The sequence below is a fragment of the Neoarius graeffei genome, chromosome 6, assembly GCF_027579695.1.
Source record: "Neoarius graeffei isolate fNeoGra1 chromosome 6, fNeoGra1.pri, whole genome shotgun sequence".
Classification (NCBI taxonomy): domain Eukaryota; kingdom Metazoa; phylum Chordata; class Actinopteri; order Siluriformes; family Ariidae; genus Neoarius; species Neoarius graeffei.
In genome coordinates this window covers 22759883-22772459 of record NC_083574.1, presented here as the reverse complement: position 1 = coordinate 22772459, position 12577 = coordinate 22759883, and the positions used below count along the sequence as shown (strand labels likewise).

Here is a 12577-nt window from a genome sequence, read left to right as displayed (position 1 = left end):
AAAGACATGAAAAGAGTGAAGAAAAGGTCGCTTGAAGGAGGAGGAGCGGATGTGCTTCTCTTTGCATGTGGGTGACAGATATTTCAGCTCATGCTAAGAGATCTGCAGCTGGTAAAATGAAGGATGGAGGCTTGCAGTAAGGATTTGGGTTCAACATCTGGGCAGCATTATTTCAGTGCTTCGCTTCCTTTCAGGAGCTCTTCTGGCCTGTTCATGTTTTTCAGCCTCTTTCATGGTTATTATTTTTCTTATGCTCTGTATCTTACACCCCATGAACCCCCAACCCCCTCTCCCCAGGCCAGAGGTACATACTTTTGTAGTTTTTATAAATTTTTAGTAAGGTGTGTATGCGCACAGTGCTCTTTCACTTTGTATAGTAACATCAGTTAGGTAAAAGATAAAAACACATTGCTACAGTACATAGGTTGTGACTTGTTCGTTAATATCAGCTATTGTTACATGCTAATGTCTGCTACCCTGGTGTCTGATCCTTTCTAAGATAATAAAAATGCCATATTTTCCACTAAACAGCTGAGTGATCAAAGGACGAAAGAGTGCAGATGAAAGAGAGGGATAGAGGAACAGTAATAATGGGGAATTGTTGCAGCTTGAGCATGGGAATGTCAGATGTACTTGTATAGTGAATATAGCTTTTGGACATCTGCACTCCAGCCAATAGACATGCAAAGATAGAAACGCAAAGATGCCAAATTATATGGTTTGATCTTTTCAGCCTGACTAACAGCGTCCATTTTCTCTGCATCTCACTTTTACAGAAGAATTAAAGAAACTATTTGGTCAGAAATAAAATATTAACAGTTTTCCTCTTAATACTGTTTTTGCACTGGAGCTAAATGAATTAGAAAGGTTTTAGCATCACACATCTTAGCTTTAAACACAGCAACCCTTATTCATTAAAGTAGCCTTTAAGTCTGATCATAAATTCCATCGTTTCCTTCTTCGTCAGTTTCATCTTTGGCATCTGTATCTATATGAGCAAACTCTACCGCCAAGGCACAGGCCTGCCATGAACTGGAAGCTGCTGGAACACCAGTGTCACTGTGTACAGTTAAGTGAGTTTTATATCACCATGGGGATCCCACAAGCGATGCCGTCAGGAGCTTTAGCTACTGACAGGGTCACCCTTGACGGCAAGGTTATGCAGGGAGGTGCCAGACGAAATGCGATTCAACAAAGTCTTCAGTGGCAGAGCAGGCGGAGGAGATGGACTTCAATTAAACATCCAACGGCTGTGAAAGCAGAAGAAGGTTGCAGCAGAACTTTATGCCCCAATCGTCTGGGATCTCCAGCCATTGGTTAAGGCCAAGGACTATATATTTCCCAGTGTGCAACGGCATCCCCACGCTAAACAAATTCATGCACAGGTGTCTCCAAATCGGGTCAGCAGACTGTCAGCATCTTGGCTGAAGCTAAACTCTCAAGCATTGAGTCCATCATCATCCAAAGCCAGCTGCGGTGGACTGGCCACATCGTCAGAATGGATAATAGCTGACTTATGAAACAGGTCTTCTTCTCCCAACTCAGAGAAGGAAAGCGGTGCAGAGGAGGACAAAAGAAACAATACAAGGACCTGCTGAAACAAAACCTGAAAAGCTTCGGCAACAACTGGGAAGACCAGGCCAGAAACCATAATGCCTGGAGAGCAACCATCAGATAAAGAGTCAAATTTTGAAAGCCAGAGGCCAAACCACATTGAGGAGAAAAGGAGGCAAAGGAAAGAACATGCGCTAAATCCGGACCACCTGCGCTTTCCCACCACCATCTGCAGCATCTGCGCCAAATCCTGTCAATCAAGGATTGAGCTCCTCAGCCACCTAAGAACCCACTGAGACCGAGCTGCCAACAACTAGGAGAACATCACCCTCACTTTCGAGGGATAGTCACAATGACAGTATCACCATGAACTTAGAGGCTGCCATCCAAAAAAAAAACCCTGCTCCAAAATCAATAACTTCAAGCTCGACTAAAGTTTGCAGCTGATCGCATGGGCAAAGAAAAATCCTTCTGTAGGAAAGTTTCATAGTCAGATGAGACAAAGATTGAGTTCTTTGGCCATAATGACCAGAGTTACCTGTAGCAACTGTCAAGCATGGTGGTGGTAGCATTATGCTTTTGGGCTGGTTTTGCAAGTGGATGGAATAATGAGGAAGGAGGACTACTTCAGAATTCTTCAGCATAACCTCAAACCATCAGGAGCTTGGACACAGTTGGGTGTTTCAACAGGACAGTAATCCCAAATGCACATCAAAGCTGGTTGTGGAATGAATAAAGCAGGCTAACATTAAGCATAAAACATGTCTTGACCTCAACCTTATTGAAAAATTTGTGGACTGTGCTTTAAAAGTCAGGTCCATGCCAGGAACCATGCAAATTTATTTGAACACTACCAATTCTGCCAAGAAGAGTGGTTAAATATCCAACCAGAATTCTGCCAGAAGCTTATTGATGGCTACCAAAAGTGTTTGGTCAATTTTAAACTTGCTAAAGGGTATTTTACCAAATATTTGTTCTGCTGATTGTATATTTATGACACTGTGTATTTATTTCAGAAAGTCTAAAATAACTTGTGGACCAAATTCTTGTTGTTTTTTTTTTCTTTTAAAGATGTATGTTGTACAATCATCCTGGCACAGAAAATGAAAAGTTCAAAGAAATTATTGAAAGCTCAATATTGTTATGACATTCGTGTGTGTGTGTGTGTGTAAATTTCTGACCTCAACTGTACATAAATTAGGATGTTTTTCATATAATTTATCTGTATATGAGAGTCAGTTGTGGCGTATTGTGTGAAAATGCCATGTAAATGAAGTGGGGGCTTATTTCTTAGCTGATTCATCATCTGCTCATTCATCTGAAGTCACCATTTGTTTTGGTGTCGTACGATCATTTCATCAATCAGGCACAGATTCATTTCTAGATCATTCCATCTGATTAAATCTTTCACATGCTAAAGTGGAGCTGCTCCACTGCAGCATATAGTCTCATTAGTGCGATAGCTCCAGTGCGAAACTAAAGACGTAAAATTCAGACAAGCACGATTATGAACATTGTTATAACTTTGAATAAATAATGAATTAAATTAATGGCTCAGCCGTGATGTTTATTTTTGTGTTGCATCTTGGCCATCAGGAGGATCATGTGTCTGCGAGTGGAGGACCAAGAGAATCACCAGTTCGAGCCAAACGCTATGCCATCAACCCGCTAGGCTACAAGTGGGATCACTTCAACATTACCTACAAGTGAGAAAGATGAGTCTGAGAAATGTTAGGGATAATTTTGAATCGCTGAACTTTAACAAACTACAGTAAAAAGTGTTCATTTTTTGGTGATGAAAAATAATAAAATGGTGTAGATGGATGGAAAGAAGTCACGTTTGCTCATATCGTCTGAGGCATGGATGATATAAATAGTAGCTTAAGACAGAAAATCTGTCTTGGCCATGCCCTCTCCCTCCTCCCGCTACTGCTGCCATTTCCTCTCCAGCAAGAAACCAGAGGTGGAGGAAAAGCACATCTTGAAGATCACCAAAACTTTCAGACTTATTCACTGTACTGTTCAAAGAACTGTTTAAAAAAAGAAAGCTACACATGAATGTTTAACATTTATTTTTAGGATGTGACAGGGCAGGCTGGATGCACAGTCATTATGTGATGCATTGATTATTGATTGTCAATGTGATTCACAGTAGGTGAACAGATACCACAGCCATCTGGTGCTTATTTAAAATAAATAATTAAGGATAAATAGCAGTAGCAAGCTAAAGATGGAGGAAGTTACCATTTACTGCGAGGGAGCTGAATATTTGCAGATGTAGGCTTTTCAACAACTCGGCATTAGTGAAATGGAGAGTAGGGATGTAAGCAGATATGAACACATTATCCAAAGTAAACCAATCATGTGGTCTAAACCAGGGGTTCTCAACCTTTTCTACTTTAAGGCCCACCTATGTAACGAGTCAGAGCCCATTAAAAAAGACCCCCAATTATTTTGGCTCATCTATTCTATTAGAATCTAATAATCTGGGGGCGTCGTGGCTCAGGTGGTTAAGGCGCCATACCATGAATGCGGGCGACCCGGGTTCGATTCCGGCCCGAGGTCATTTCCCGATCCCTTCCCGTCTCTCTCTCCCCTGCTCATTTCCTGTCTCTACACTGTCCTATCCAATAAAGGTGCAAAAAGCCCAAAAAAATATCTTTAAAAAAAAAGAATCTAATAATCTATTGTAACATGTATAAATGGGATGCAACATCCAAAAGTGGAGTCTGGTCGATTAACACAAGAACTTATTGCCATTTTTGTGTACAGCAAACAAGCAAGTTATTAAAACCAAGAAGTACACTCAAAAGAAGTGGATATAGAAACCACTCAATGGGATAGATCCTTACATGTTAACAAAGAAGGGTTTTTCTTATGAGTTGGAAAATTATCCATCCGTTGAGTTCCCTGACATCTCAAACTACCTGGTGCTGCAGACATTGTTCTACACAGGGACACAGATGAAAACCTGGAAGAGCATGGAGGCGTACAACTTTTTATATGTGGCTGGGTTAAAGATCTGGGGATCAGGACACTACAAGATAAATCCTGTATCATTTATGCCTGGGTAAGTAGGAACTTCTGGACTCTTTGTATGCGTCTTCGCAATGGTTGCTAGGATGCTACAAGTTTTAGTATCAGATGTAAACAAACCACAGCCACTTGATTCCCAGTCCTCCCTGCTCTTCTCTTCCAGGTAAATCATTCAAAAAGATCCACAGAAACACCTTTAAAACATAGAAACACACATATAATACACCTATCATGCGTATTATATACGTTAGTTTACGATATGGTGACCACAATCAAACAGTAAGCAAAAATGCATGAGGACTTAAGTGTCTTCTGAACTTCAAAACATCACGAAATGAGGGAAAATGGCCAAGAAAGTGATTTGTGAATCCAAACGAAATAAATCAGAGGAATTTACAAACCTTTCACAAAGTGATCACTGCAAACTCGAGCGTTCTTCGATGCGGCTCCCCTCCATCACAGTGAAAGGTTCAAGAGCCACCTTTCTCGTCATCTTTTGGCAGAATTCCTTGCTTTTTCACCCTTTATCACTTCACGGGGAACCCGGAAGAAACTTTTATCAGTTTGTTCATTTCGAACAGCCCAAAACAGTGCAAGCGTAGGGCATTTTAATGACTAGCAAGGCATCACAGTGATAGTAATGCTTTGTAATCAGCGAGCTCAGCTGACCACCACTTCCTGTCTTGGATATCTAATGAGGCAGATGTGATATCGGATGCAACTCAGCAATTGTACCCTACTAAAAATTAGCTTCAACTTGGAATAAAAAAATTGTGACCCACTAGATGGCACTTTGCAGCCCACTGGCCCAGTAGTTGAGAAACACTGGTCTAAACTGATATAAATACAGATGTGACTAGGAGGGGCACTGTTTACATTACAAGAAAGCTTCACCAGTCATGTGTTTCAGACTGGAGCTGTGCATCAGGACTGGGATCCTGCAGGATGCAATGATGGGAAGATATGAAGCACAGGAGATGAAGAAAGACCATGAACATGTAGCACTATGGGATGCATTTGCATCATTCCTTCATTCCAGTTATGAACTTAAGTGATGTAGCTGAGGCTGAAGAACTGTCAAAGCCAGAATTCACACACTATGCTGACAGTGGTGCTATTTCTATCTCCGGGTTTTTCCCATGTTTTTGGTTAGGACTGTGCCCATCCAAATACAGATAATGATATTTGGAGCTTTAAAATACTGCAGGGTATTGCTGCCACACCAGGAAAAAGAAAAACAGATCAGTATCATGTTATAACATGAAAGGTTTATTGTTATAACAATGTTTTTTCAGGTTTTAACAAGATATTTTCACGTTATTATGACATATAAACATCATCTTCGCCCGTCCAGTGTGTTCTGGGTAAGGTCCCTTTCCTAGGGTTTATTGGTTAAGTAAGTACAGCAGGCTAGCCACTCCTCTGTTGCACTGCTTTTGGTCATGGACAACTTAGAGTAGCAAGTTAACCTAACTGTATGTCTTTGGACTGTGGGGGAAACTGGAGCACCCGGAGGAAACCCACACAGACATGGGGAGAACATCCAAACCCCACACAGAAAGGCCCCCATCGGCCACTGGGCTCAAACCCAGAACCTTCTTGCTGTGAGGCGACAGTGCTAACCATTACACCACTGTGCCGCCCAAATATAAACTTATCACGTTATAACAAGAAACTTTTCTTTATAGCATAAAACATTTCATGTTATAACAAGGTAATTGATATTGTTAGGCTATAACGTGAACCTCATGTTTGAATAAGGAGAACGTGTGTAGAAAACGGATAAAATGAGGAATATGGCTCATTTACACAATTTGATTAGGCTCTACTTCATGCTTAGGTTGAGCCATGGCGAGACCCTGGTGTTATTGAACACCAGTGGATGATATTGTAATAAGTATGTATATAGTTCGTAGCTGGAGTACATATCATGGGGCATAGACCGCGGAACCACCCGGTCTATGCCACATGATATGTACCCAGGGGGGTACATACCCAGGGGGGCCGTGGCCCGGGTAACTTTTTGAAAATTATTTAAAAAATAAATAAAATGTTGGCCTGTGAGTGTTTTTCAACTCAAAACATGTCGACAAAATCGAACTTAAACCCAACCCATGCTGTAATTTAATCAAACATTTGCTTAAACATTTCCTAAACCAATATTTGTTGACGTTGAGCAACGTGTATACGTCGTGCGTGAAATGTTGCAAAATGTACACAGCACAGTTTCTGCGCAGTTACAGTATGTGCTGGCATATTGTGGAAACGCACACACACACGCACTCGCGCGCGCGGACACACACGCAGCTCTGACAAAACTGCAGGCATATTCCCATACTTTCCTCTGACCGAGCACCGCCGAGTGCACTTCTCTGTGTTCAGTGTTTCTCTCTATAGTGCTTTAATACCGGTACAAGCAAGCAGTTTAAGTTGAGTTACCACCGACCACCGAGGTGCTTTTCTTGTGCATTTTAATCTGCACGGTTCTGTGCTGGCTGTCATGACTGATAGCATTACGTGTGTGTCCGTGTATAATGTAGCCTATATGCATCATGTCCGACCTAACATTTTGGTGACACCCTCTTGCGATTGTGGCCCCCCCTTGTTCAAATGCGTTCCGTGGTCTATGTCATGGGGAGTCCACCGTCAGCCAAGACCAATTTATCTCTTTATAACATGAAACATTTCACGTCATAATAAATAAATTGACTTGACCGGACTTGGCGTACAGTGCCTTGCAAAAGTATTCACCCCCTTGGTGTTTGTCCTGTTTTGTTGCATTACAAGCTGGAATTAAAATGGATTTTTGAAGGGTTAGCACTATTTGATTTACACAATATGCCTACCACTTTAAAGGTGAAAATTGTTTTTTTTTTTATTGTGACACAAACAATAAGATAAAAAAAAACAGAAATCTGGAGTGTGCATAAGTATTCACCCCCTTTCGTATGAAACCCCTAAATAAGAACTGGTCCAACCAATTCACTTCATAAGTCACATAACTAGTTGATTACGATCCACTTGTGTGCAATCAAAGTGTCACATGATCTGTCACATGATGTCTGTATAAATCAACCTGTTCCAGAAACCTGTTCTGGAAGGACCTTGACTCTGTAACACAACTAAGCAAGCAACATGAGAACCAAGGAGCACTCCAAACAGGTCAGAGACAAAGTTGTGGAGAAGTATAGATCAGGGTTGGGTCATAAAAAAATATCCCAAACTTTGAATATCCCAGGGAGCACCATTAAATCCATTATAGCAAAATGGAAAGAATATGGCACCACTACAAACCTGACAAAAGAAGGCCGCCCACTAAAACTCACAGACCGGGCAATGAGGGCATTAATCAGAGATGCAACAAAGACACCAATGATAATGCTGAGGGAGCTGCAAAGATCCACAATGGAGATGGGAATATCTGTCCATAGGACCACTTTAAGCCATACACTCCACAGAGTGGGACGTTATGGAAGAGTGGCTAGAAAAATAGTCATTGCTTAAAAAAAATCATGTTTGGAGTTTGCCCAACAACATATGGCAGACTCCCCAAACACATGGAAGAAGATTCTCTGGTCAAATGAGACAAAATTTTAACTTTTTGGCTATCATGGGAAATGCCATGTGTGGCGCAAACCCAACACCCTGAGAACACTATCCCTACAATGAAGCATGGTGGTGGCAGCATCATGCTGTGGGGATGTTTTTCATCTGCAGGGACAGGAAAGCTGGTCAGGACTGAAGGAAAGATGGATGGCACTAAATACAGGGCAATTCTGGAGGAAAACCTGTTTGAGTCAGCCAGAGGTTTGAGACTGGGACAAAAGTTCACGTTCCAGCAGGACAATAACTCTAAACATACTGCTAAAGCTACACTGGAATGGTTTAAAGGGAAACATTTAAGTGTCTTGGAATGGCCTAGTCAAAGCCCAGACCGTAAGCCAATTGAGAATCTGTGGCATAACTTGAAGATTGCTGTACGCCCCTGCGAATGGACCCCTGCCTGGTCACCTGGATCTCCAACTACCTCACTGACAGGCCGCAGTACGTCAGGCTGAAGGACATCACATCTGACACTGTGATTAGCAGCACCAGAGCACCCCAAGGCACAGTGCTGGCCCCTCTTCTCTTCACCCTGTACACCGTGGACTTCTGCTACAACTCGGAGCTGTGTCGCATTCAGAAGTTTGCCGATGACGCAGCCATCGTTGGGTGTATCAGTGACGACAGAGAGGAGTATAGGAGCCTGGTGAGGGACTTTGCTGTGTGGTGCAACAGGAACCATCTGCAGCTCAACACCTCGAAGACCAAGGAGCTGGTCATTGACTTTGGGAGGTCCAGACCAAGGTCACGACCAGTTCTGATCGAGGGAGTCGAGGGGGAGGCTGTGGATTCCTACAAGTACCTCGGGCTGTGGCTGGACAGCAAGCTGGACTGGACTTGCAACAGCAAACACTTATACAGGAAGGGACAGAGCAGGCTAAACTTCCTTAGGAGGCTGCGGTCCTTTAACATCTGCAGGAAACTCCTGTGGATGTTCTCTCAGTCTGTGGTCGCCAGTGTCCTGTTTTACACCGTGGTGTGCTGGGGGGGCAGCACATCCAAGAAGGACACATCCAGGCTGGACAAACTGATCAGGCGGGCCGGCTCTGTGGTCGGCATGAAGCTGGACTCTCTGGTGACGATGGCAGAGAAGAGGTCTATGGACAAACTATTGAACATCATGGACGATGCCAGTCACCCTCTGCACACCGTCATCAGCAACCAGAGGAGCCTGTTCAGTGACAGAATGCTCCTTCCCAAGTGCAGGATGAACAGACTCAAAAACTCCTTTGTCCCTCACGCCATCAGACTGTACAACTCCTCTCTGGGGGGGAGGAGGGGTAACAGGAGGACAGAGGACATGAAGGAGCTGTAGCCTAGCCTAGCCTAACAATAAGCAATACTGGACAATGTGCAGTATAAAGTGCAATATCTCTCCTGCTTCCTCTCTTCCCCATATCTTATTCTTTTTATATTTGTATATGTAAATACTTAATTTATTTTAATTTATCTAGAAGTTTTCCTCTATTTCTTTTCTCTGTTTATCTGTAATGATGCTGCTGGAATCTTAATTTCCCTGAGGGAACCCTCCCAAAGGGATCAATAAAGTTTTATCTAATCTAATCTCTGATCTACACCAACGCAACCCATCTAACTTGAAGGAGTTGGAGCAGTTGTGCCTTGAGGAATGGGCAAAAATCCAAGTGGCTAGATGTGCTAAGCTAATAGAGAAATACCCCAAGAGACTTGCAGCTGTAATTGTAGCAAAAGGTGGCTCTGTAAAGTATTGACTTGGGGGGGGGGGGAATACCTATGCACACTCCAGATTTCTGTTTTTTCATCTTAATTATTGTTTGTGTTAGGGTCCACCCAGTCGGAAACGGTCAATCGGTCAACTTACTTCTAGAAGTAAGTTGACCGATTGACCGTTTCCGACTGGGTGAACCCCAACAGTTTGTGTCTCAATAAAAAAAACAATGTGCACCTTTAAAGCAGTAGGTATATTGTGTAAATCAAATGGTGCTAACCCTCCAACAATCCATTTTAATTCCAGCTTGTAATGCAACAAAACAGGACAAACACCAAGGGGGATGAATACTTTTGCAAGGCACTGTATAGCAGATAGTGGCATAATGTGCATCAGTACTCTTGGAAAGGCATTTGACCAATCAAATTAGTGGCCCAGAGCTAGCTAGCTAGCTAACTAACTAACTAACTAACTTGTTTGCCACTGTACATAACATGACAAACAGCATAATATGCTAGTTTTACACAATTCGCATTTAACCTGAACTTATATTATGTTTCCATTTGGCCTGTTTGTGTGTGATCTTGCCTTGGACTTGGCTGAGTGATCAAACAAACAAAAGCACAGATGTATGAAAATCGAAAGAAAGAAAATGGGAATGGAATTTATACAGGTTGTACTTGGGAATAGCAAATGTACTGAAGATACAAACACAGCTGCATGGGTGTGCTGTCTCATGTATTTTAACTGAACTGAGAATCTACCTGTTTTTTTCTTCTTAAAGGATCACAACATTCCCCAATACACTGAATAAAGACGACACCCGTAAAGCCATCAGTATCGCCTTCACCAAATGGAGTGATGTCTCATCTCTGACCTTTACAGAAATCACCAACACAAATAAAAGTGCTGATATCATTATTGGTGAGCTTGGGTGGTGAATTTATAATACAGATTGAACTACCTATCTTTGTGTTCTCTTTATTCAGACTGTTCCTGGTCTCCACCTGCTTTAGGAGATGACTTAATCTGGGACAGTGTTCATCACACGTTGTGTGTCCTGTTAAATATTTTAAATAATGTATCAAGGATGATCAATAAGTTAGCTGATTTCACCATGTCGGCAAAAACATCCGTGGTTTAAAAGAAAGACTATTTTGTAATGCTTAATTAGAATTTTCTTTTTGTATCTGACAGTTCAGGTTTTCTGATCATTTGGAGCAAGTCATTTGAACATCATAGATTGTCGTCTTTTAGTTTAGTACTAGCCACAGTAAACAGGCTAACTCACAAATTGGCAAGAATTTAGCGACAACCCCAATTCCAAAAAAAGTTGTGACGCTGTGTAAAACATAAATAATAACAGCATGTGAAGATTTGCAAATCACTGCGATAACCTGGTGACTTGTCCAGGGTGTTCCCAGCCTCTCGCCCATAGTCAGCTGGGATAAGCTCCAGCTTGCCTGCGACCCTGTAGAACAGGATAAGCGGCTACAGATAATTGATGGATGGATATGCAAATCATGGAAACCCTATATTTCACCGAAAATGGCACAAAGACAACATATCAAATGTTGAAACTGAGAAATTGTATTGGTTTTTGAAAATTTATATGCTCAATTTGAATTTGATGTCAGCAACATGTTTCAGAAAAGTTGGGACAGGGGCAACAAAATACTGAAAAAGTTGTGTAATGCTAAAAAAAACCCCACCAAAAACCAAAACTAATTTGGTTAATTGGCAACAGATCAGTAACATGATTGGGTATAAAAATTGCATCCCAGAGAGGCTGAGTCTCTCAGAAGTAAAGATGGGGAGGGGTTCACCACTCTGTGAAAGACTACATGGGCAAACAGTGCAACAGTTTAAGAATTACGTTCTTCAATGTAAAATTGCAAAGAATTTGGGGATCACATCATCTGTGGTACATAATATCATTAAAAGATTCAGAGAATCTGGAGAAATCTCTGTATGCAAGAGACAAGGCTGAAAACTGACATCAAATCAAAAGTAGAAATTATTTTTAGAAATCATGGACACCACGTCCTCCAGACTAAAGAAGAGAGGGACCATCCGGCTTGTCATCAGTGCACAGTTCAAAAGTCAGCATCTGTGATAGTATGAAGGTGCATTAGTGCACATGACATGGGTAGCTTGTACATCTGGGAAGGCATCATTAATGCTGAATGATATATATGTTTCAGAGCAATATGCTGCCATCCAAACAAACTCTTTTTCAGGGAAGGCCTTCCTTCTTTCAGCGAGACAATGCCAAACCACTTTCTGTACATATTAAAACTGCATGGCTCCATAGTAAAAGAGTCTGGGTGCTAAACTGGCCTGCCTGCAGTCCAGACCTGTCTCCCATTTAAAAAATTTGGTGCATTATGAAGTGTAAAATATGACAAAGGAGACCCTGAACTGTTGAGCAACTGAAATTGTATATTAGGCAAGAATGGGACAACATTTCTCTTTCAGAACTACAGCAACTGGTCTCCTCAGTTCCGAAACATTTACAGAGTGTTGTTAAAAGTAGAGGTGATGCAACACAGTGGTAAACATGCCCCTGTCCCAACTTTTCTGAAACGTCTTGCTGACATTAAATTCAAAATGAGCATATATTTTTCAAAAAAACATAATTTCTCATTTTCAACATTTGATATGCTGTCTTTGTACTATTTTCAATGAAATATAGGG

General features: G+C 41.7%; 1 protein-coding gene across 1 annotated transcript in view; it reads left to right on the top strand.

Annotated features, from left to right (window-relative positions):
• The window catches only part of mmp23bb (matrix metallopeptidase 23bb), a 41193-nt gene that overhangs the window by 10872 nt on the left and 17744 nt on the right, over positions 1–12577 (top strand). Inside the window, exons 2-3 of the mRNA XM_060922868.1 lie at positions 3151–3260; positions 10665–10804. Of these exons, the coding sequence (XP_060778851.1) occupies positions 3151–3260; positions 10665–10804 (250 nt within the window). The remainder of the gene's footprint in view (positions 1–3150; positions 3261–10664; positions 10805–12577) is intronic.